Raw genomic sequence first — 20,635 nt, forward strand, 5'->3', positions numbered from 1 at the left:
AACTAGAGAAATCCAAAGTATTAAGATTCAAATTATCGAAACATGAGTTTTATTGACAATGAGTTAAATTCACATAATAATGCGATTGTCATTCGGAAAACTACAATACGATATGTTAGTACCAGTGAAAATAAGTTCTCTTGTGTTCGTTTCCACACCACAGCAAGCGGTAGAGCACACGGCGCGTTTTTTTTTACGTGGTATCCCCAGTAGGCCTACTCCACGGAGAATAATAGCAAGATCGATCTTACGTTCTTCGAAAAATTGCAGATGACTTTTTGCACATGTTAATTATTGTAAATTGTCTTTCCAAATCAATTTGTACTCGCGTATATTCGCAGTTCGTTCGGAATTTTTCGAACTGACCATTTATTATCGATGAAAGATGACTGTTTTAATAATGGATGAAAGATGGTTGTTTTAATCACGGATGAAGAGTGATTTTTTTATCGTATAAGTTGACAGTGATTGACTTCGGATGTTCGCACACGTTTTTTTTTCTTATCAGGTGTGAGATAATCACCAAAATTGAGAACCTGGTAAATACGCGAAACAATCAAAAACTAAACCAAGATCGAAAACACGAATCGCTGTAAGAAGTTGGCATTTACCTATTGGAAGAAGATGCAGAAATCTTTGAAGGAATGAAAGCAAATCGGAGTAGAATAAGCACAACCACCAAAATAAGACAGAGCTGTATAATTCTACAGTAAAATACAAACCGAACATGACCTGTGAGCCACTCGAGAAAAAAAACTCAATCACTAAAACAATCGCAATAAAAGACTGTAAAACCATTAAGAAAAACAACATCTAAATAACTTTTACCACACTTTGTGATCATGATGATTCTGACCTACATCGCTAAATCTATCTATCGGTGAAAACAAGATCACTGACCCTGAACTAGACCTAAACCAGACCTAAGCCTAGGAAAAGCAACAATAAGTTTTCTGTACAGTCAATAAAATGCAGTTACCTGAAACAGATGAAATATATAATTAGTGACATATGTCGATACACTCAAAAATATTCTTAACTTATAGTTAGATAAATAAAAAATATAATTAACGAAAAAAGAGACAAATTATTTACTCGAAACAGATAGAAGATTTGATTAGCTAAAACAGACAAAAAGTTTGATTGACTGAAACAGACAAAAGGTTTGATTAGCGAAACGGTTAAAAAGTTTGATTATCTGAAATAGACAGAGGTTTCGGTTAGCTGAAACAGACAAAAAGTTTGATTTCCTAAAACAGACAAAAGATTTAATTAGCAGAAACAGATAAAAAGTTTGGTTAGCTGAAACAGACACAGGTTTTATCAGGTGAAATAGATAAAGGTTCGATTAGCACGATCGGACAAAGGGGTGATTATCTTAAACAAGCAAAAGTTTTATTACCTGAAACAAACGAAGGTATGGTTAGCACAATCACACAAGTCCATATATTGACCAAAAATGGGTCGAGTCTAACATGATATTCACGTTAATATTCGTTGCTTCGATTATTAATTATATTGATGAATAAAAATCATTCAAAATTTGTGTTGAATCGATATCTTTTTCTGCATTGAGTTATTGAAGTGAATATCTTTTTCGACTGAAAATTCTATAGTTCTCAGTGCATTTGTTGAAAAATTGGTTTTGTTGCCCTGAAACAGAAAATAATACGATCAGTTAAACGAGTGTTTCTGTACGTTTCATATATATTTTATAAATACTTACGTCAAGATTTTCCACTATCACTGAACACTACCGAGATTTCTATACCTGCGCGTTGAGCTCCGGTTGTAAAATAACGCGCTTTCTCTCATGACTGAAGGGTATCAAGTCCACGCGCAAAAGGCGCCGTGGAACTTGAAAACTTTATTTTTCGTAAATAATTGACCGAAGAGTTGAAAGATTAAGACATCGAAAATATGTAACTCTTTTATATAACGTTTGCAAAATCGACGCGTAAAAACGTGTCCGACTCCCATTTACGCGCAAAAGGCTGCGTCCAACTCTCGTGATTAATCTACGCGCAAAAAGGCGCGACAGATTAAACTGTCAAAAAATTTGTATTATGTGGAACTTGTCCCAAAAATTCTGTAGAAGCCCAATCCGCATGTGTATCTTTTTGAATGAGATACATTGCTATGCGGATTGTTGTTCTCAGATTACAAATCAATTTGAAATGAGGAAGGAGGTTGGAGGGCATGCATTATTGTGTGGCGTGACGGTCGGCGGTCCTCTTCGACGCGAAGTCTTCGAGCTCAGCATCTCTCCCCATCTAGCGTACCACGGCACGCGATAGATGGTCCAGAGATGCGTTTTGCCCATTCAGACGATCACAGAGATCAATTGGATGGAATAATGATCGGTAATGACTTAATAATTGAATTGAATAACGAGCCCAACAACTGAAAATGAATAGAAACGGAATTATTAGCAGAATTATGGATCCCGTTTTTGTAGGTTGCCGAATTAAGCATGTTTTATTCCAATGAGAAACTGTTCGTTTTAATCTGTTTAATCGTTTATATTCGATTTTATCTGTTCTTTCCTATCCCGTCCTATCCGCGACAATGCCACCTCTCACAACCTATTCGTTTCAATTATTCATTTAGAATAGGGGGATTGCAAATTCTAATCCGATTCTGTTCTTTCCATGCGAATCAATTCGTTTAAAAGAATACGAAAGCATACGAATCGGATTCGGATGAAGTGTATTTTTTGAAACGAACGGATTCGGATGGAAAGAACAGAATCGGGAAATTGCAATCCCATATTCTAAATGAATAATTGAAATGAATAGGCTACAAGAGGTGACATTGTCGCGGATCAGACGGGATCGGAAAGAACAGATAAAATCGAATATAAACGAAGATACAAATTAAAACGCACAGTTTCTCATTGGAATAAAACATGCTTAATTCGGTAAATTGAAGAAACGGGATCCATAATTCTGCTAATAATTCCGTTTCTATTCTTTTTCAGTTGTTGGAATTGAAAAATGGTTGCAGAGTTACAGGAAATATAAAATTCAATCTCGTTTTTATTCAAATGCTTAGAAATGGTCAAGAGACTCGAATACGGAGTCTTTTGAGAGCAAGATTTCTGTGATCGTTTGACGCTGTGGATTACAAAAGTCAGTAACATCACGGTATATCGCGACCTTCCTAACCTTACCCGTTCCCCAACGGAACCACCCAACGGAAAAGAGAGACTCACACACACATGCATAAACCCCGCGACGGATCCCAAAACGTCCACCTACCTACCCGGTTACCTATATTCGATCTAAACGATTCGCCATTTTTTCCAACACACATCATTCTTCATCATTCGCGCCGTGGTCGCTGACTTACATTTTCGTTGGTTACCTGTTGGGAGCAAAATGTTTTTATATCATAGTCTGCCTACTCAGAATACAGTATCGCGGTTATGTCCCGTCAACTTTAGTGTTGTATGTATTATTTTAGTAAATGTTGGCAGACTATCGGTACATTAACATTTTGTAAATTAGATTAAAAACATCCTGTATGCCAATTAGCATTTTTCTAAGCGAGCTAAGCGTGCAGTTGATCAACATTTGTTGACTTTTAAAGGGTTGAAAATGATATATAATAATATAAGATGCAATTTCATTACGTTACGTTATGCCAGACTTTGGAATTTTATCGATTTATCAATATTGTGAATAATTGAATACGTTCAATCCTCAGGTGAACCCATCACTTAAACGACATCATCGGTAAATTCAAACGTAGATTATTACATCATTTGCGAAACACAATTCGATCTCGCGAGTGCCGAGTAAGCGATGGTTACCTGTCGCGATGCTCATTCCACTTTTAGCAACGTGCAAAATTTCTAACTTTGAGTAAGCTACGGTACATTAAATTGCGAAAAAAAATTATTGGACTGCAAGTGAAGCACGTTGTGATCGTGAATGAGCCTATCCATGCAGCTAAGAAATCGAAGATTTGTGTAACAATTGTTACCGCCACGCCACGTGACAGAGGAATCCCAGGGAAATACCCATAACCTAACACATGCAAACTCACCAACGTTGCCGAGAAAGGGAAAAGTTACTCGGAAGTCTCAGGCTAAATCTGTGAAAAACAGAAAATATAACACTTGAATTAATTTAGTAAATTGGCTTTTCAGTCTTCAAATTAGTTATTACTGTTGTCTAGTTTCATATTTATGCATTGCATGTTATGCAAGAATAAAAGTTCGGCACTAAATTCACCACCTTGAATTATCAATGAATAATTAAAATAAGTATTGTTACCTCGACTCTGGGCTGCTCGACACTGCGTGTAGTAGTTCTTGTAGCATCTCAGATTTATTGGTGAAGCGACGCACTTGTCACGTCATTTAGATCTTCACTCATCACTTGTAATCCAAAAATCCGCACTGCAATAACACTTGATTCTACACTCACTTTTTGTACTGTTGCTGTCTGTTTCGACCGACTGAATAAACTTGCTAACAATGCAACTGCGCATTTACCGAAAATCGGCCAAAGAAATAATAATATTGACACAAGACGCATCGAAAAAAAAGTAGACTTCACGGAAATCTGAAGTTATACAAAACAATGAAAACTCGAGACACGAAATTCATCTTCAACGGCTGTAGGATGTATTTATTTCAGTAACGCGGTTCTTCTTCCGGCTCCACGCTGTACCTCGTATATTATTCACAGATGAGTATGGTGCAAGTACACTGATCGAACAACGCGGTCTGAATGTTGAACTAATACTGAGAACACATTGCTCCATTCCGTTTGCTCGCCAACGACTGATGCGGAACGGCGTTTAGAAGAGATTTAAATCAGTTCTGTAAAGGACGAAAGATAGTAGTAGGGGGACCCGCCAGGCAGATATAGTCACTGTTGTATCTCTCGCTATTGTACCTACATTTATCTTCTATTTACTCTATCATCTTCTTTATGCCATTAATAACTCTTGTTAATAGTGCACGGTTTCATCACCAGTGTCGCTCCGGACGTTCTGATCCTATAAATATAGTAATAGTGATATGGGGACAAAAATTATCATAATTGTAATAAAGGTAAATATATGCGGCATCATGGAGACTAATATAATTAATATACATATAGCTATCGGTCCAGAGTTACAACAGCGCTGCTGTAGCGGAACCCTTATTTCTCGTGATTTCGCCGACACAGAGATTGGACTCCTGTCCTCTAGTCTCCATGGGCTGAGTCCAAACGACAATTTTTTGCTTTACTCCTAGGGAATTTTCAAGGGTGGCACTTAATTCCCTAGTGTGAAAGTTTTCAACTTACTGTTCGCGGCTGGTTGCCTTCACCAACATTCACCAACTACCAATTCACAGTTAGTGGTTCAAGATTTGTATCGGGAGCCTTGTTTGTGATAAGTTCGGCAGAAAGATAAATGTAACATAGTTATCCTTATCGTTATTCCGCGTGTTTTCGAGTACAAAAATAAACATGTCCGAGATTGACGCGAAAGTGAACATGTCCCTCGGTAAGTGGCCAGTCTACAGAAATGTAGAAAATTTCACGATACCTTGTGAGCGTACGGCTGCATTTCTTGCCAGCTTGTATAAAATGGCGCCGCAATATTTCCGTGTTTGTTTTACCCCTGCGCAGTCATTACGTACTCAATGCCTTCCGACAGCGAGATGATTAGTAAAAAAATCGAATGTTCACAACATAATCGGCAAAAATGACACAAACTTGTGAAAAAGTTCTTTTTGGGTCATACGATACGATGACGCCCTTTTCTGACTCATGCTTGCTCTTCTCTATGAATAAGAAGAACCATCAGTCCATATGCGTGTACGAATCGTACACACATACATCTACTTTGCTTCGCGTAGGAGGCTCGCAACTAAACTGTTGCCAATTTAGTACGATAATATCTCCCAAATAATATGATTCTGGAACAGTCTGGTCTGAATGGATAATTTCCCTTGTCCTCTGCTACCCTTACGGTCGAGGGAGGTGGGGAAAGCGTCAAACAATATCCTAATAAGCACCCCCTCTGCAGCTTATGTCTGTATGTGGTAATTAAAAGGATTGATCACACGGAAATATTCATTCCTTTCGTCACGTAAGAAGATGCAGACGGGTGGCACCTACACGGATAATATCCCAACTCACTGTGTTCAGAATGTGAACGTTTGACTGTGTATCTTATCGCCTTGATACAGAGAAACCCTATTGCTCAGCAAGCCGAGACTAGGCATCGAGTTCTTCACAGACCAAGAATTTAATATCAACGTAAAGATATGCTTGATTGACATTATTCAACAAAGACTCACATCATCTTTGATCACCCTGATATTTTGAAAGGACCATCAAGCAGAAAGGAAGATTCCTGGGATTTTTTTTCCCAATATTACATTTTTGCAATATTGTGCGTCACACATCATTGATATTTTTTCTGTATGAAAAACCGTCAGTATACCAACTTAAACTGTTGATGAAAACATAAGAGACTAGAAACAAAATTTTCTAAAATTTGAAATACAAAGGAAATCAAGCTGCAAACCAAATTTTATAAAGTAATTTTGATCTGTGGAAGAATTCATTTCTTATTTTTTTATACACTATTATTTTTCTTGGAGGGAAAAATTTGTAATATTTTATGTATTTAGTTATTTTTGTATTGGTCAATTCTGTTGCTAATCCCTTATATAAGCACTATTGGATAATATACAATGTATGATTGAAGCAAATTGAAAATTTCAACAAAGTAAAAAAATAATTGCAGTGTCATACCTTTTAAAACAGCTTATCCATTGGAAAGTTTAAACAAGATTCGTCTGTATTCAACATATCTGGTTTCAAGGACTGTGTCAACATGTGTTTGAAATTCACTAACTGGGCGATCAGAAGATAGAATTTGAGAAAATAAACATTTTCCTCGATTTTGTTAAGCCGATGCAAAAAGGAAATTATTAACCATATCCATGAGGAAAAGTATATTCAGAACTGGGGATGTATAAATTAATAATATGAGAAAATAAGAAAGAAAAACACCAGAAAAGGAAAATTATTCAGAATCATCGTTGTCACATGAAAAGGAGAGAAATATCGTATTTTTGTTACCCTATAATCTATGAAAATTTGTGTATAACTCGCAGTTGAGGCCGTACGCTCACTAAAACTTGCGAATTTTCTTCCTTTTAAGATGAGATCATAAAGATGGAGAAAAAGGATAAAAAGAATAAAAAGACAGCACCTCCGAATAAAAAAGGCAATATCAAACGCAATCGCGCAGGTAACGTGCGGGGCCGAGGTGGTTTCAGAGGCCGTGGCGCGAGGAATGCCAATCAAAACGGTACTCCTGCAAAAGCAAGTCAGTCATGGCGTCTAAATCGCAATCAGAATCAGAATATCGTCCAAGGTGGCTATGTTAAACGACGTTACAACAAAAATGGTGGCCTGGTCAGATCGAGAAGCAATTTAAACTTGAACGTAAAACGCGGCGGGCCAAATAATACTACCAGAGGTGGCTTGATGTCGCGTCGAGGTCGAGGCGGCAGGCCTGGACTAAACCGCAGCAGGAGCCGCACAAATTTAACTTTCACTCAGAGAGGATTTTATACTGGAAACAATAACAACAACAACAACAAAAATCTATTGAAAAGAACAAACAGTTTGCCTAATTTGAGAGATCCCACCTCCGTGCATAACAGATTGGGATACCAGAGCCCCGCACAGGCTGCTTATCGGAATCGTGTGAAACGAGCTAAACAAGTACTCCTGCAACGTCAAAATCAGAGATTGAATCATCCAAATGAATTCAGAGTGAGTACTTTTCAGTACTTTATTATATTTAATATAAATTATTCAAAACGTTTGGGTGTTGTGATCTTTTTTTCCTCACCCCTGTGCATAATTATTCCGTTCATTTTTATTCAGTGCTATCAATAAGCGCTATGTGTAACTTCGCCAAAGCTATTGATGCAACCAAAAATTTCTAATAAATATCGTACCATTAGCTTGAATCATTTAATTGTAACACACCCACAATAGTATAAGGTTGAACTTTGTAATTTAATATGACAACTCAATGACATATTTAAAGATTTTTGACAGTAAAACTGAACTGCATTATTCAATTTTTTAAAAGTTTAAAATGTCCCAACTCTGGCTACTAACATAAATTTTGTAAAGTTGCGAAATACCTACTTTTTTCTAAAAATGCATCATTACAACAACATGAGAAATTTCTATTTCTTGGAGAAGTTTAATTTAAAACTTTGGAACATAGGCGCGCGTTGATTTTGCTATTTCCAACTTGAGAAAAATTAGGGAAGTTCCAGGAAATTTCTTTACTTTTCATTTCAGTAGTTTGGGGGACAATAATTTGGGTGTATTTTTTCTTTCTTTTGAAACAAATAAAAGCAGGTACAATAGGTTGAAAAAAAGTTACTCGATTGTAATTTTTAATAGAAATGACAAAATATGACCAAATTATTTTTCAATGCTCTACTTTATGCAGATATGAAAAGCAGATTTTTTTCCCTGAAAATTCCCAATCAGACAATTGTATTCAACATAAACACAGTCTCTCTTTTCATTACATTTCATACTCTTGCTCGTCTCCTTTCTGATCAAATCCCCTCTTTCATGCTTCTCTTTTACCTTCTCTGCCATTTCATTTATATTCGTCCCTTTTCTGTCTATGTGTTTAGTATATTAAAATAACGTTCCAGAGTTCATTCTCATATTTCTTTTCTATTTGCAGCTGCCGCAAGTTGGTAAATCCCTGACGACACTTCAGCAGAGAGCATTGGAGCGACGCCAACAAATACTTACATCTCAACGACGCTACAACACTGGAGGCTTACGTTCTGACCAGATAGTACGTGCCCAACGACGGGCTCAGTACCTACAGAAACTAATGAGGATGAAGTATGATTAGTTTATTTAAATTGACGATTTACAGGACAAATTCCAAATTTTAAGAACATACTTTCAGTCACTTCGATTCTTGTCAAGTTGCATTAACGCATATACTGTTATTCTATCATTTTTCACACCTCATAAGTATGTTTTACAACTATGATTCTAATTTGGAAGATGTTTTTTTTTTCATAAGTTTTAAATATTACAAAATAAACTGTAATGCTGATCGATATGAGATAATTCGGAAGAACAATTGATGAACAGATCTTTAAAAAAAATGTATGCGTTTGATACATTGTAGCCCCGGGATGGAATTTACACAGACTGTTCTGCCCATTTTGTTAATTTACATAAAGTTTTACATGCCAGTTTTGATATAAAGATACCTCGGTTTCAATTACTGACTATTATTACAAATGGATTGTCAACCGAAAATAATTCTTACCTGTTTCAAGTCGTGTCCCTGGTCTGTACTGTTCTTATTATAATTATTGAAAACAAGTGATGTTGTTATTGCAGTACCCCACGGATGAACACTGGTCAGAATGTTAATTTCATGTGCACTCTTGGAAATGACTACGTGCGTGAAATTCGTCAACGATCAATGAGTCTGTCTCGAAACCAGGGCGGAAATGTAAGCAACCTGCGGCAATTACCTCGGGGACGCTCTCCATTCAGGCAAAGCATGCAAAGCTTGAACATGGTAAATTTTTTCTCTTAATTAAAATGTTAAACTAGAGTAAAAAGTTTATGTTGCGAGTTAAGTGCGAGTGAAGTACAATATCAAAACTTTTTAATTAAAAGTAGTTCGTTTACGTATCAAGCAAGAACTTGGGAAATATGATCTCAGTCTATGTATATTGTAAGATGATGAAATAATGTGCCAATTTTAAAAACTATTCAATACCATCAACCATAAAAATAAGATTAAAAAAAAAAAATTCCTAAAGCGAAGTTAGCCTTATTTTAGTAATTCAGCAGTGCGAATCTGCAATAAAGCTCTTACAGACGCTGGCTCTGATTCTTGGTCTCATTACTAATTTTCAAAATCACGACATCCTCTAATTACCCATCTAAGGTACATATGCAAAAAGAAAAGTTCCAGCTACTAATATGACTTTTCGCCATTGATATTTGTTTTTTTTACACAAAGACATAATAACATTTGTGATAAATACCGATTACGGTGCATTTACTATGTATTAATTTATTAGAAAAGCTATGAAAAACATCAAGCCAAGTAATGAATTTTAGGTTGGCCGAGCTCCACTTTTTGCCCAGCAACAGAGGCGTTCCCGCTCCCGATCACGTTCCCGCTCTCGTAATCGCAACATCCCTATCGCTGACCCAGGAACTGATGTCGATGATCGTACCTTCAGTGAAGTTATGTACAGTTTGTCTGGGAACCTTGGTGTAACCGGAAGGACACTTAACGATAGATTCAGTTTCTAAGGGCAAAAAGTGATTATCATAGACCCGTCGATAATCTAAGACTGTTATTCTAGATGAAAATGGGGTAACTGATTGATTTGGCAGATTATGCCCAACTAATGAGATTTTAGACGTATGTGTTTGTCTATCATGAGGTCGTAAATCAATTGAAGGTGTGAATGTTCATGACTGCACACCGTTTCTATCGACATTAAGATATCTACATCTCAATAACTGTAAATCTTTACTATATATGACTGACCTCTCAAATAGAAAAAATTACTTGGAAAGTACTATTTTCGTTGACTTCAAAATTATTATTGATAAAAAAAAATTATTTTTTGTTCTACGTTTTACATTAATTCTATTCGTAAAAAAAATCAAACCTTGTATTGTTTCTCTATTGGATTGGTGATTTATTGGTATTTCTACTGTGCACAAGAACGTATACGTATGCTGTTATGGCATGATTCTCTGGGATCAGAAATAGTTAGGAACTTGTAGATGGCTTCATGTAATAGAAATTTGAAAGTGATAAAATAATTTTTGCACAATTTTCATAGTAATTTTAATTTCTGATGATAGTACTATTGAATTTTATATTTATTGGACGGTTTTCAAATTTCCCACGAATTACGTGCAATAAGAATTTGAATTCAAGTTACATATTCTAGATGACCCTTTTATTAAATTACAATACTTCAATATTGCTACTTCTACTGTCACTCTGGAGAATACTTAAGAGAAAAGTATAAGAAGTGCCCATAAGAATGAATTACTTTCATTAACCAATATTCAAAATTTCTTTGAATACTTTCAAATTATGGAAACAATGTTCTGAATACTCTAATAAAATGTCATTCAATGAGTTTGTAAAATATTAAAATTCTATAGACGATAAAAGTATGAAATTTGTTATAAATGAAGCAAAGCAGTTCCGAGTAGTGTTTTTGATTCATATTATACCCGTTACTTGAGTTACATACAGCAATGTGTAGATGAGGTACAAAAGTCTTGTATAATTTATTTTGTTATTTCGTTCATTTTGCTTTCATAGTTATTTCAGGCCATACCGAATTTACGGAAATATATCGAGAAATTTAAGAATAAACATTTTCTCTGTTAATCATTCTGATTAAGTCAAAAATATTTAGTTCGTACACAGAGTTATGCATCACGACATACATCGTGACTGCAATTCACATAGTCATTCTTTAATGTCTTCAGATGTAAATAGGCAGCTTAACTGTATATTGTACAGTTGAAAAAGAAACACGCTTTACTTAAAGCTGCGAAGTTTTGCGGACAGAGACAAATATTTGAGAATAGTGAACAGGGTGAAATATTTATTCAGTAGTTTGCACATTGAGTGCTTCGTTTAGTTTAACATTTCTCTTATATGTATATTAACTGTTAACCTGTGTGATACCTTTGTAAGGAGTGTTTTATCTGTATAATAACAGTAATTATTATTCTTTAACTATAATCCCTAGTACTCACATAATATTAGAAATCATACGAATATCGTTTCATAGAAGTTGAAGTGTAATATATAAAGTAAAATTTCTAAGAAACTTCATAACAGATCACGAAAATACAGTCCCCACGTAATAAATAAACCTGAATATGGTGTTTTTTTTTTTAGTTAAGAATTTTCTAACCCTGTACGGTCATAATGTAATTTCACTGCTTTGGCGTTCACACTGGGACAAAAACGTGCACGTACAGTTTTCACCGTGTTAAATCGCATTAAGAGATCTTTTTAAAAAAATTTACGAGTACTCTTCAATCCTCCAAAATGTGAATCTACAATTATTTAAGTACAAAACTTCTTATATTTTTGAAGTGATAACGTCTTATAAATCGATGTACACCGGCTGCACGCACGAAAAAGTGTCACCTTCCGCCTGAGCCTGAGCGTGCAAGCGAGAGCGCGGAACAAGCGATAGAGAGGCACGATCGGCCCAAGCGTCGGCTTGTACACATTTATCTCTCTTCTCGCGCGACGACAGAGCTAGCAATTCCAATATTTCTTCAATTAACTGCTTTGTATTATACAAAGTAATGATAATTCAGTGATAATACATAATTCAATTCAATTCATAAAAGTTTGCAATTTTTCATCAATGTTTCTTTATGACGATATCACGTAAAACTATCGTCCGTAAACCGACTTTACAGACAACCAATTTTATTTTGCTATAAATTTGTATTTCATCACAAACGCTAGAAAAATGTTTTGGCCGAAACTTTAACAATTAAAAATTGAGTGATAGTAAAAATAATTACTATGGATTATCATCATGAACACATTATATATTGAAGCATTTGAAAATGGATAATTTGAAGTATAGCAAAAATTGATGATTTTTACGAACAATAATAATGATAATTTTTAATGAAAAAATAATTAAATTTTTCTGCAAACAAAAGATCAATTTTGTAAGTATAAATGAAAACTGATTAGATTATTGAAAAGTGAAAAAAATTAAAAAAATTGTTTCGCTACGTGTTGTGCAAAAACTAATAGAATGGTCACCGCAAGTGGTTTTTCAGAGCGCGCGGAATAATGAATTTTTATTTTTCTTATTTTTTCAGAATGCACGTTTTTTTTCTATAATTTACAACAATATACACAAAAACAGTCATAGAGGTCATCGCAACGTAATGCGGGCAATGGTGTAAAGGCAACAGTAAATTCGGAGAAAGCATGTTATTTCTTTATTTTTACGTCAAATGAAAATGTATTTCATTGTTTTTGTTCAGAATTGCGATGCATAATTGGCAAATTTTTGTTGAAATCGAACAAAATTTTGTTGACTTCGCCCCATAAGAAAAAATTATACGACAAATAAATCATGGAGAGTGCAATTTTCAGGCCTTGAAAGGTCCTGTAAAATTCCTGAAATCTTATCCGTGTTGTTACTGAATACCTTGTGGGATACGCAAATCCGTAACGCTACGTCTCAATTGACTGTAGTTGCTGCACTCAACCTTATATAATTTTTAATGTTAATAACACAATTATCCGCAATGGAAATATTTCTAAACTAGAAAAACCGTTTTTATCACTGGAGAAGTGACATATATATGTTTTATATTATTTCGGCCGAGCAGTTCCATAAAATGTACTGTAATGACTGTGGAAGATATTAATCCGATTATAACCCCGGTCAAACTGAAAGGACCAACGATGTCGTAAAATAAGTCACTTGAAGTGCACTTATTGTTAATAAGCATTGCATCGTCGAGCGTGATCTGTATACTTCCGTCTTGGTAATTTCCGTCATGAAAAGTTTTGTTTATGTCATATTGGTTTATATTTTCATGTGTAAAAAAAAAATTCGGATGTACGAAAGTGATGATTTTGTGTTTAAGATATAATACTTGAAATGAAAAATAGATAAAACCCATGGAGAGACTTGACAATGACTTGTTTTTCGACAATTATAACGTAGTTTCGAAATTCTGTCTAGATTTAGCCAGTACAATGCGCACCGACTGTTTCGAAAATTGAAGAGGGAATTAAAAACAAAACTGTTTGCTACGGTTCTATCGTGAAGCTGAAGTTGAAAGATTTTTACCTTCTCAGGTGCCCGTAAATCACACTTATTATACAATGTTGCCACGAGTTCCCTTCTTGTCACGGATCTTCACGCATCCAGGTAGACTTAAGGTATGTTTTCAGATAGCGGAATGTTAATATAGTTTTTCGTCCTATAACAGAGAAGTTACATGATTTTTAAAGATTGATGTTTCCGCTAGCGCAAGCTTTCGAATGTCAAACAAGCTGCCAATTCGACAGGTTTCCAGTACTGATCGGTCGGATGATTAATTCTATTCTATCCCTCTATTTTTAAATGCTGATAGCTTGTATACAACCCAGGAAAACAGTAACGAAAAATTTTTATTTTTATTATTATTATTAGAACAGAAAAAAAAACTGGACTGACGTATATTTATACCTATTCGCTTTATTCTAGGAGACACAATACTTTTTATACCAGTATTTACAAGTGTGATGTTATTTCATTAATTTCAACCTTATTTACCAGGCTTCATGTTTAATAATCGTTCTCGGGTGCATTCGCATTAAAGTCGGGAGACATACGCTCACGAATTTGTCTACATAAATCGACTAACCGTATTCCCAGGGTATTTTGGATACTCAAAACCTCGAGATCCGGAGTTTCAAACCTGTCCGGTTACCCCATGCGATCCGAGACGAAAAATCAGACGACTCGCACATTTATAGTATGTGCATTCATCATGTTTTGCATTTAACTTAGATCCCATCATGTCTGACGCGACCACCGGTAAGAAGTTTGAACGTGCACGAGCACGTGGCATACAAATTACTTAAGGAAGGTGGTATTCCCACCCCGAAATTCGGAGTAGCCAAAACACCCGATGAAGCTTCCAAATATGCCAGCGATCTGAATACACAGGATATCGTTTTGAAAGCTCAAGTCCTTGCCGGAGGTCGAGGGAAGGGATTTTTTAAAGGATCCAACATCGGCGGTGTCAAGATGTGTGAAACGTGAGACTGATAGTTGTTTAAAACGCCAACACGATTTTATGCAATTTCATTGCATAGAGGTGTAATCGTAGCAAAAATACGCAGCACCATAATTTAAACTCTAACTCATCCATACAGCAAAAAGTTTACAAGTACCGTAGTTCAACTCGTGTTTAGAATGTGTGAGGATGAGTCGTATAGTAACGAGCATTAATGGGAGATTTGTACAGACCATCGGTTTGTTCACAGAGATTTTGAATTGTTCCGGAGAACTCGTCACTTCGGGTGTTGGTGGCGAACTGATTTCTCGCGCTCCGATTTTCAGGTCTGTAACTTCGGTTGCTGGTGGCGCCCTCTGCGAGCGAATTTGTCGCGCGTTTATCACATTTTGATAGCGTATGAAGGCGAGTTTATTCTTCCTGCCATACCTCGCTTTACGGCTTAGATACGTTCCGGAAAAGTTGGCCGTGAAGTGAAAAGCCGTATAATGAATCAATTATTTCTATCCAAACCCATAGAAATTCAATTTTATCTATTCCAATTATTTTCCAAAATAATATAGTTTTTAGTTCATAAAGCAGTTTAGCTTTTTATTTCCTATAAAAATGCTTGGCCCAAAATATAAAACTTCTGATATCTAGTTTCAATCATTGGGCTTTACTTTTTGCGATTGTGAATAAATCAGGTTGTGAAAAATTCGCAGTTTATGCTTAACTGTGGAGTTAAGATAATAATATATCCGTTACACTCCAATCTCTAAGAACCCGTCATCGAAACTTCCTGAATGGACAATGAAAATTAATATTTAAGGCAAGAAAAAAAAATAAATAATGGGTTTCTCTTATTAGGACATTTTACGATCGAATTGCTAATATAATCGATTTGAATCGGAATGAAGAACTGCCCAACGGATGGAACTATACACCAGAAGCTTTATATATTAGGGCAAGATAGCATCTCTAAAAGTTTTAGCAAAATCCGTGATGCGGAGGTCTGATAATCTCCTTGAAAGTAGCGAAAAATATGCGTGTGTACCTAGCCCTAAGAAAAATCAAGGACATTTTCTGCGAAAAACCAAAAAGACTGTACGATTATCGTAATGACGCTAAAGTGCCTTGGCAGAAACAATCAATCCTACGAGCAATGTCAGATTCATTGGAAATTGAAATCTTTGAAAAATGAATATCGCGACAAAGTGATGCATATAGCATGATGTTTAATGAAAATTTAATTTTTTTCAGGCCAGAGGAGGCGAAAGAACTTGCAAATAAAATGCTGGGTAAATTACTTGTTACAAAACAAACGGGTGCCGATGGACGAATATGCAATGCCGTGATGGTAACGACACGAATGTATCCTCGCAGAGAATTTTATTTAGCCGTTTTACTCGAGCGAACCTTTGGTGTTAGTACAAAATTATGATTTCTTCTTAAACAAGCGTGAATACGCTCGAAACATCTCATTAAAACATGTACTTTAGTTTACGATTACTTTGATGGAAGCCATTTTGATACAGATTGTAGTATTTCCGAGTGAATACTTGTTCTGATTGACACAAAAAATAAAAATGCGGGTCATCAATTTCCTAAATACAGAATATTTTAAATTTTACAATTCTACGCATAGGGCCCAGTAGTGATTGCTTCGAGTCAGGGAGGTGTCGACATCGAAGAAGTAGCTGCGACAAACCCGAATGCTATAACGTACGAACCCATTGATATAGAGGAAGGAATTTCCGGAGAACAAGCAGAGCGTATTGCTGTAAAAATGGGTCTCGAAACAGTTAAGAATGAGATGGCCGAGATTATATGCAATCTGTATGAGTTGTTTCTTGCAAAGGACGCGCTCCTCCTTGAAATCAATCCATTCGCTGAAGATATGGTAACCGGAAATTGTAAATACACAATCAAGTAAACTAGGTTACATAATGTCTTTATGTTCTGGTGAAAGTTTCTTACGAGAATGTAACCACTTCTTGGTTATTACAGTGTTCTTCAGAAGTATCTGTTTTGTGTAAAGTTTTAAATGTTTTAACAAAACTTACGTATCAATACGAAATCAAAGCAACTCACCTCTAGTCATCTTATTCGATCATATCAGCTCCGTGGCTTTCGAGATCGCTACGTAATTTCAATCTTATACATTTTTTACAACGCTGATTTTAAAATTCAGCTCATTCCTTGCGTGGTTATCAATATCCAGATGCTTCTGTTCGTAACAGCTTCGTAAACTGATGTGCCAACATATACAGGGTGGCCACTCAATTCCGATCACGGAATTCCATGACATTTCCCGGTTTTCCCGGTTTTCCAGACGGGTGGCCACCCTGATATATCACTTCAGGTGTAACTTATATGTGACATAATACCTTGTGAGCCTTTAATGTTCAAAATATTATCTTATGCAGGCTTGTTTTAGACAGTTTTTTTTTTTTATGAAGTTGATTAGAAACTGATTATCGGCATAAAAATTATCCATTTTTGCACGAAACTTCTGTTGCCACACGCCTTTAAGTTTTTCACCGTGTTTACTACATTCTTGATTTGAACAGCCGATGTTTGACTGAAAATTTCTCAAAAATGAAACGGTCAAATAACTTCAAATTCAATGTCATTACGTATGAATACTAAATGAATGGATCCTGAAAATTCGAACAAATTTCTACTGTATGCATGTGACTTCCAAACTTTCCAAGTTTAATTGGAATTCGATGAATTATAAAATTCTAGATGCACTAAAGTAGAGCGTAGCATATTTTGCAACAAGTTCGGAATTCAGCTTGTGCCGCAAGCCATACTCGTTCACATAAACTGCGTGGCATTTTAATTCGAGAAGCACTGGTCGTGCCATTGACAGTGCGTAAAGTTCAGGTTAGCTGACTTACGCTCCATGTGACAAAGGGTAAAGTTGAGTTATTCGACAGTGCGCATGCGCCACAGAAACCCTAGTATGTAAATTATAACATTAAAATTATGCGTATGCGCCAAAGTCGCTTGACCGCACTGTTGGGAAATCGGGCGCTTCACGCACGCTTTGGAAATCCAACTTCCGACGTAGATGTTGCTAAAATGAATATTTTCAGACGTTGCGCTAGATTGCAAATGCAGATTTGATGACAATGCAGAATTCCGACAAAAGGAATTATTTGCGCTTCGAGATTGGACCCAAGAAGATCCAAGAGAGGTTGCCGCTGCTAAGTACGATTTGAACTACATCGCTCTTGATGGCAATATTGGGTGCATGGTGAATGGGGCTGGATTGGCTATGGCTACAATGGATATCATTAAGTTAAACGGAGGAGACCCAGCCAATTTCCTTGATCTTGGTGGTGGTGCAACCTTAGAAACGGTCAAGGAGGCTTTCAAGATCATTACTTCTGATCCGAAAGTACGTAACGAAACGTTTCCTAATTTGCTCATGTTATCAATAAGTTTTTGTTAAGCGATACGTGGACCTGAAGTCTAGTCGCCTCAGGCTGTTTTCACTTTACGATCGTTGACCCCCAGAGTTTAGCTCTGATGCAAGAGAACCGTTATTTCTATGGTCGAGAGTACTTGAAGGCAGCGGAAATATTAAGGCTATCTGATTTTTAAACGCCAAATAGCCTCGGAATAACTTTCATAATTAAGGCACCAGAACTATATAACTGCGCGGTATTATCACCTGATATCTTAAATTCCTCGTGTAATGCAGATGAAAAGGAACAAGAAAATGATTGAAAAAACAAACACTCTAGTTGATTTGAAAAAATCATATAAAATAATTAGTGATATACAAGAAGAAGAGATAACGAACATAGAAGTCATTCCATACTGTGCTAGACAATTTGAACTTTCTTCATTAATTTTCAACCATTAACTGGATGAAATGACGCGGAGTAAGATTAGCGCGAATAGATAAATCTCATGTATAACACATTTTTGTAAAAACTATTCAATGGTCACTCATTATTACCATTAGTACTTGAATGTGAACTTATGAGGTAGAAGTTATACCGTTGAAACTAAGCCGCCTATAAGTGTGAAAAGGGAAGCTTCGACTTGATATTTTTATAAAAATCTATGTTTCTCGATGAAATTTAGTATTATTGCTAACCGATTTTTGCCCCTATTCCATATTGGATATCGAACATTCGCAAAGAGGGATTTAGCAAAAAGTTGTTTCGTTTGAGAATCATAAATTTGAATAGAAAATGGACAAAAAATTATTTTTGATACGAGACATCACTTTGTACCTAAAGTGGTATGCAAAAAAAAAAAAAATTAAATAAATATCTTCAGCCATTCAGCATAAATACAAAATAGAGATACAATTTCAGTGGTGGGTAATGTTGAAGTCTACTATGTTAATAAAACTAATATAACAAATGTAAAAAATACAATATGGAGGGAAATATATCTACGATTGCAACCAATGGAAGTTTACTAAATTTTTGAAAATGAACACAAACTTCGCCAAATCAGTGATAATTCACTTTTTCGTGCCACTCCCTAAAATTAGATTGTGTGTTCATATTTTTAATCTCATTTACCAATTACGTAATAAAATAGCTATAAAATGTAGACTCTAATGTTAAAGAATACAATCACCATTGACTGTTCAGGTAGATGCGATTTTAGTGAATATATTCGGAGGAATCATGAAATGTGATATTGTGGCTCAGGGACTTATTGCTGCATCAACCGACCTCAAAATTGATATTCCCATAGTAGTAAGATTACAGGTAAGATCATATCGCGTAGTGTGATATCGCAAATTAATACACTATGACTCGGGAGTATCTTAACTCTTACGCTGCACACTTGTGTATAACTCTGATACCATACCGAGGTCGTTGGAGACCCAACGACAAAAATCGTTGCGTAGAAACGGAGATATAGATTCAAATAACTTGAAAACAATGTGGGATACTTTGTAACTATTATATTTCAAAGAAAATTAGTCATTCAAATCAAATATATATTTGAAATGTAATTCTTTCCAGGGAACTAATGTCAAAGAGGCAAAGGCTCTGATGGCGGCAGAAAAAGACGCTAAGATAGTTTCAAATGACGACCTTTCAGCTGCAGCTTATACCGTTGTCACAATGTCGAAGATTGTAAAATTGGCAAGATCCATTAATGTGAAGCTTAAAATGGAAGTACAAGATGAAGACAAAAGCTCCGGCAGAAAAAAGTGTCAATAAAATAATAGAAATACTTTCCACATTCTTGTCCAAAAGAGAGATAATTTAAAACACTTCGCCGACCCAAGCGCGATATCTGTTCGTTTATCAGGCATATTGTTTTCTATACCGTCGGCCTAACTGTATGCGTGAAAGAGTGTGGCAGGTTTTTCATTGGTGGTGCTTTATTTCAGCAAGTACGCATAATTTGATAAAATTAGTTACGCACCTTTAAAGTCATTATTATGTACGAGTATCTGAAAACCTTCTCTAGTACGAACTTTTCCGAAAGCTTTGTCCTGAGTGAAATAACTGAACTTATAGTAAAAGTGAATTTGTTGTAGAAAGTAAACTGTTGCAGGCCAATTAAATTAAATATACGCATATGTTAGTCCTACCTTGCATTTAATGTCGGCCGATGCTACGTGCAGTGTTACCCCAACACAAAAAGCTGCCGTAAGAACTTAACCCACCCTGGATCCAGATAAATTGCGCCTTCTGGATGCTGGAAGGGGAAATCGCAATCGGTGCGCCACTTACAGCCCTGCTTAAAAAATTCTGTACGATTTGATAGATCACAATTTGAATACTAAAGAACTAAAGAATATCATATGAGAATAG

General features: G+C 35.8%; 2 protein-coding genes across 2 annotated transcripts; both read left to right on the plus strand.

Annotated features, from left to right (window-relative positions):
• Window positions 1-5,346: 5,346 nt before the first annotated feature.
• Window positions 5,347-12,527, plus strand: LOC124180004 (putative uncharacterized protein DDB_G0286901). The gene is made up of 5 exons (XM_046564967.1): window positions 5,347-5,505; window positions 7,177-7,796; window positions 8,740-8,906; window positions 9,420-9,603; window positions 10,155-12,527. The coding sequence occupies exons 1-5, from the start codon at window positions 5,469-5,471 to the stop codon at window positions 10,350-10,352; spliced, it is 1,206 nt and encodes a 401-aa protein (XP_046420923.1). The 5' UTR covers window positions 5,347-5,468; the 3' UTR covers window positions 10,353-12,527.
• Window positions 12,528-13,950: 1,423 nt separating this feature from the next.
• Window positions 13,951-20,035, plus strand: LOC124180698 (succinate--CoA ligase [ADP-forming] subunit beta, mitochondrial-like). The gene is made up of 7 exons (XM_046566444.1): window positions 13,951-14,007; window positions 14,621-14,871; window positions 16,092-16,254; window positions 16,477-16,744; window positions 17,933-18,237; window positions 19,454-19,573; window positions 19,835-20,035. Exons 1-7 carry the CDS (start codon window positions 13,951-13,953, stop codon window positions 20,033-20,035), a joined length of 1,365 nt encoding a protein of 454 aa, XP_046422400.1.
• The last annotated feature ends 600 nt before the right edge of the window (window positions 20,036-20,635 follow it).

This window comes from Neodiprion fabricii, chromosome 4, assembly GCF_021155785.1.
Source record: "Neodiprion fabricii isolate iyNeoFabr1 chromosome 4, iyNeoFabr1.1, whole genome shotgun sequence".
Lineage (NCBI taxonomy): Eukaryota > Metazoa > Arthropoda > Insecta > Hymenoptera > Diprionidae > Neodiprion > Neodiprion fabricii.

What these genes read in the sequence shown, in the direction of transcription:
- LOC124180004 (XM_046564967.1), top strand. Translation starts at nt 5,469, where the DNA reads ATGTCCGAGATTGACGCGAAAGTGAACATGTCCCTCG. An exon ending in GAAAGTGAACATGTCCCTCG is followed by an intron (nt 5,506 to 7,176) that starts GTAAGTGGCCAG and finishes CTTCCTTTTAAG; the next exon opens with ATGAGATCATAAAGATGGAG. An exon ending in ATCATCCAAATGAATTCAGA is followed by an intron (nt 7,797 to 8,739) that starts GTGAGTACTTTT and finishes TTCTATTTGCAG; the next exon opens with CTGCCGCAAGTTGGTAAATC.
- LOC124180698 (XM_046566444.1), top strand. Translation starts at nt 13,951, where the DNA reads ATGTTGCCACGAGTTCCCTTCTTGTCACGGATCTTCACGCATCCAGGT. An exon ending in GGTGTCAAGATGTGTGAAAC is followed by an intron (nt 14,872 to 16,091) that starts GTGAGACTGATA and finishes AATTTTTTTCAG; the next exon opens with GCCAGAGGAGGCGAAAGAAC. An exon ending in TCATTACTTCTGATCCGAAA is followed by an intron (nt 18,238 to 19,453) that starts GTACGTAACGAA and finishes TTGACTGTTCAG; the next exon opens with GTAGATGCGATTTTAGTGAA.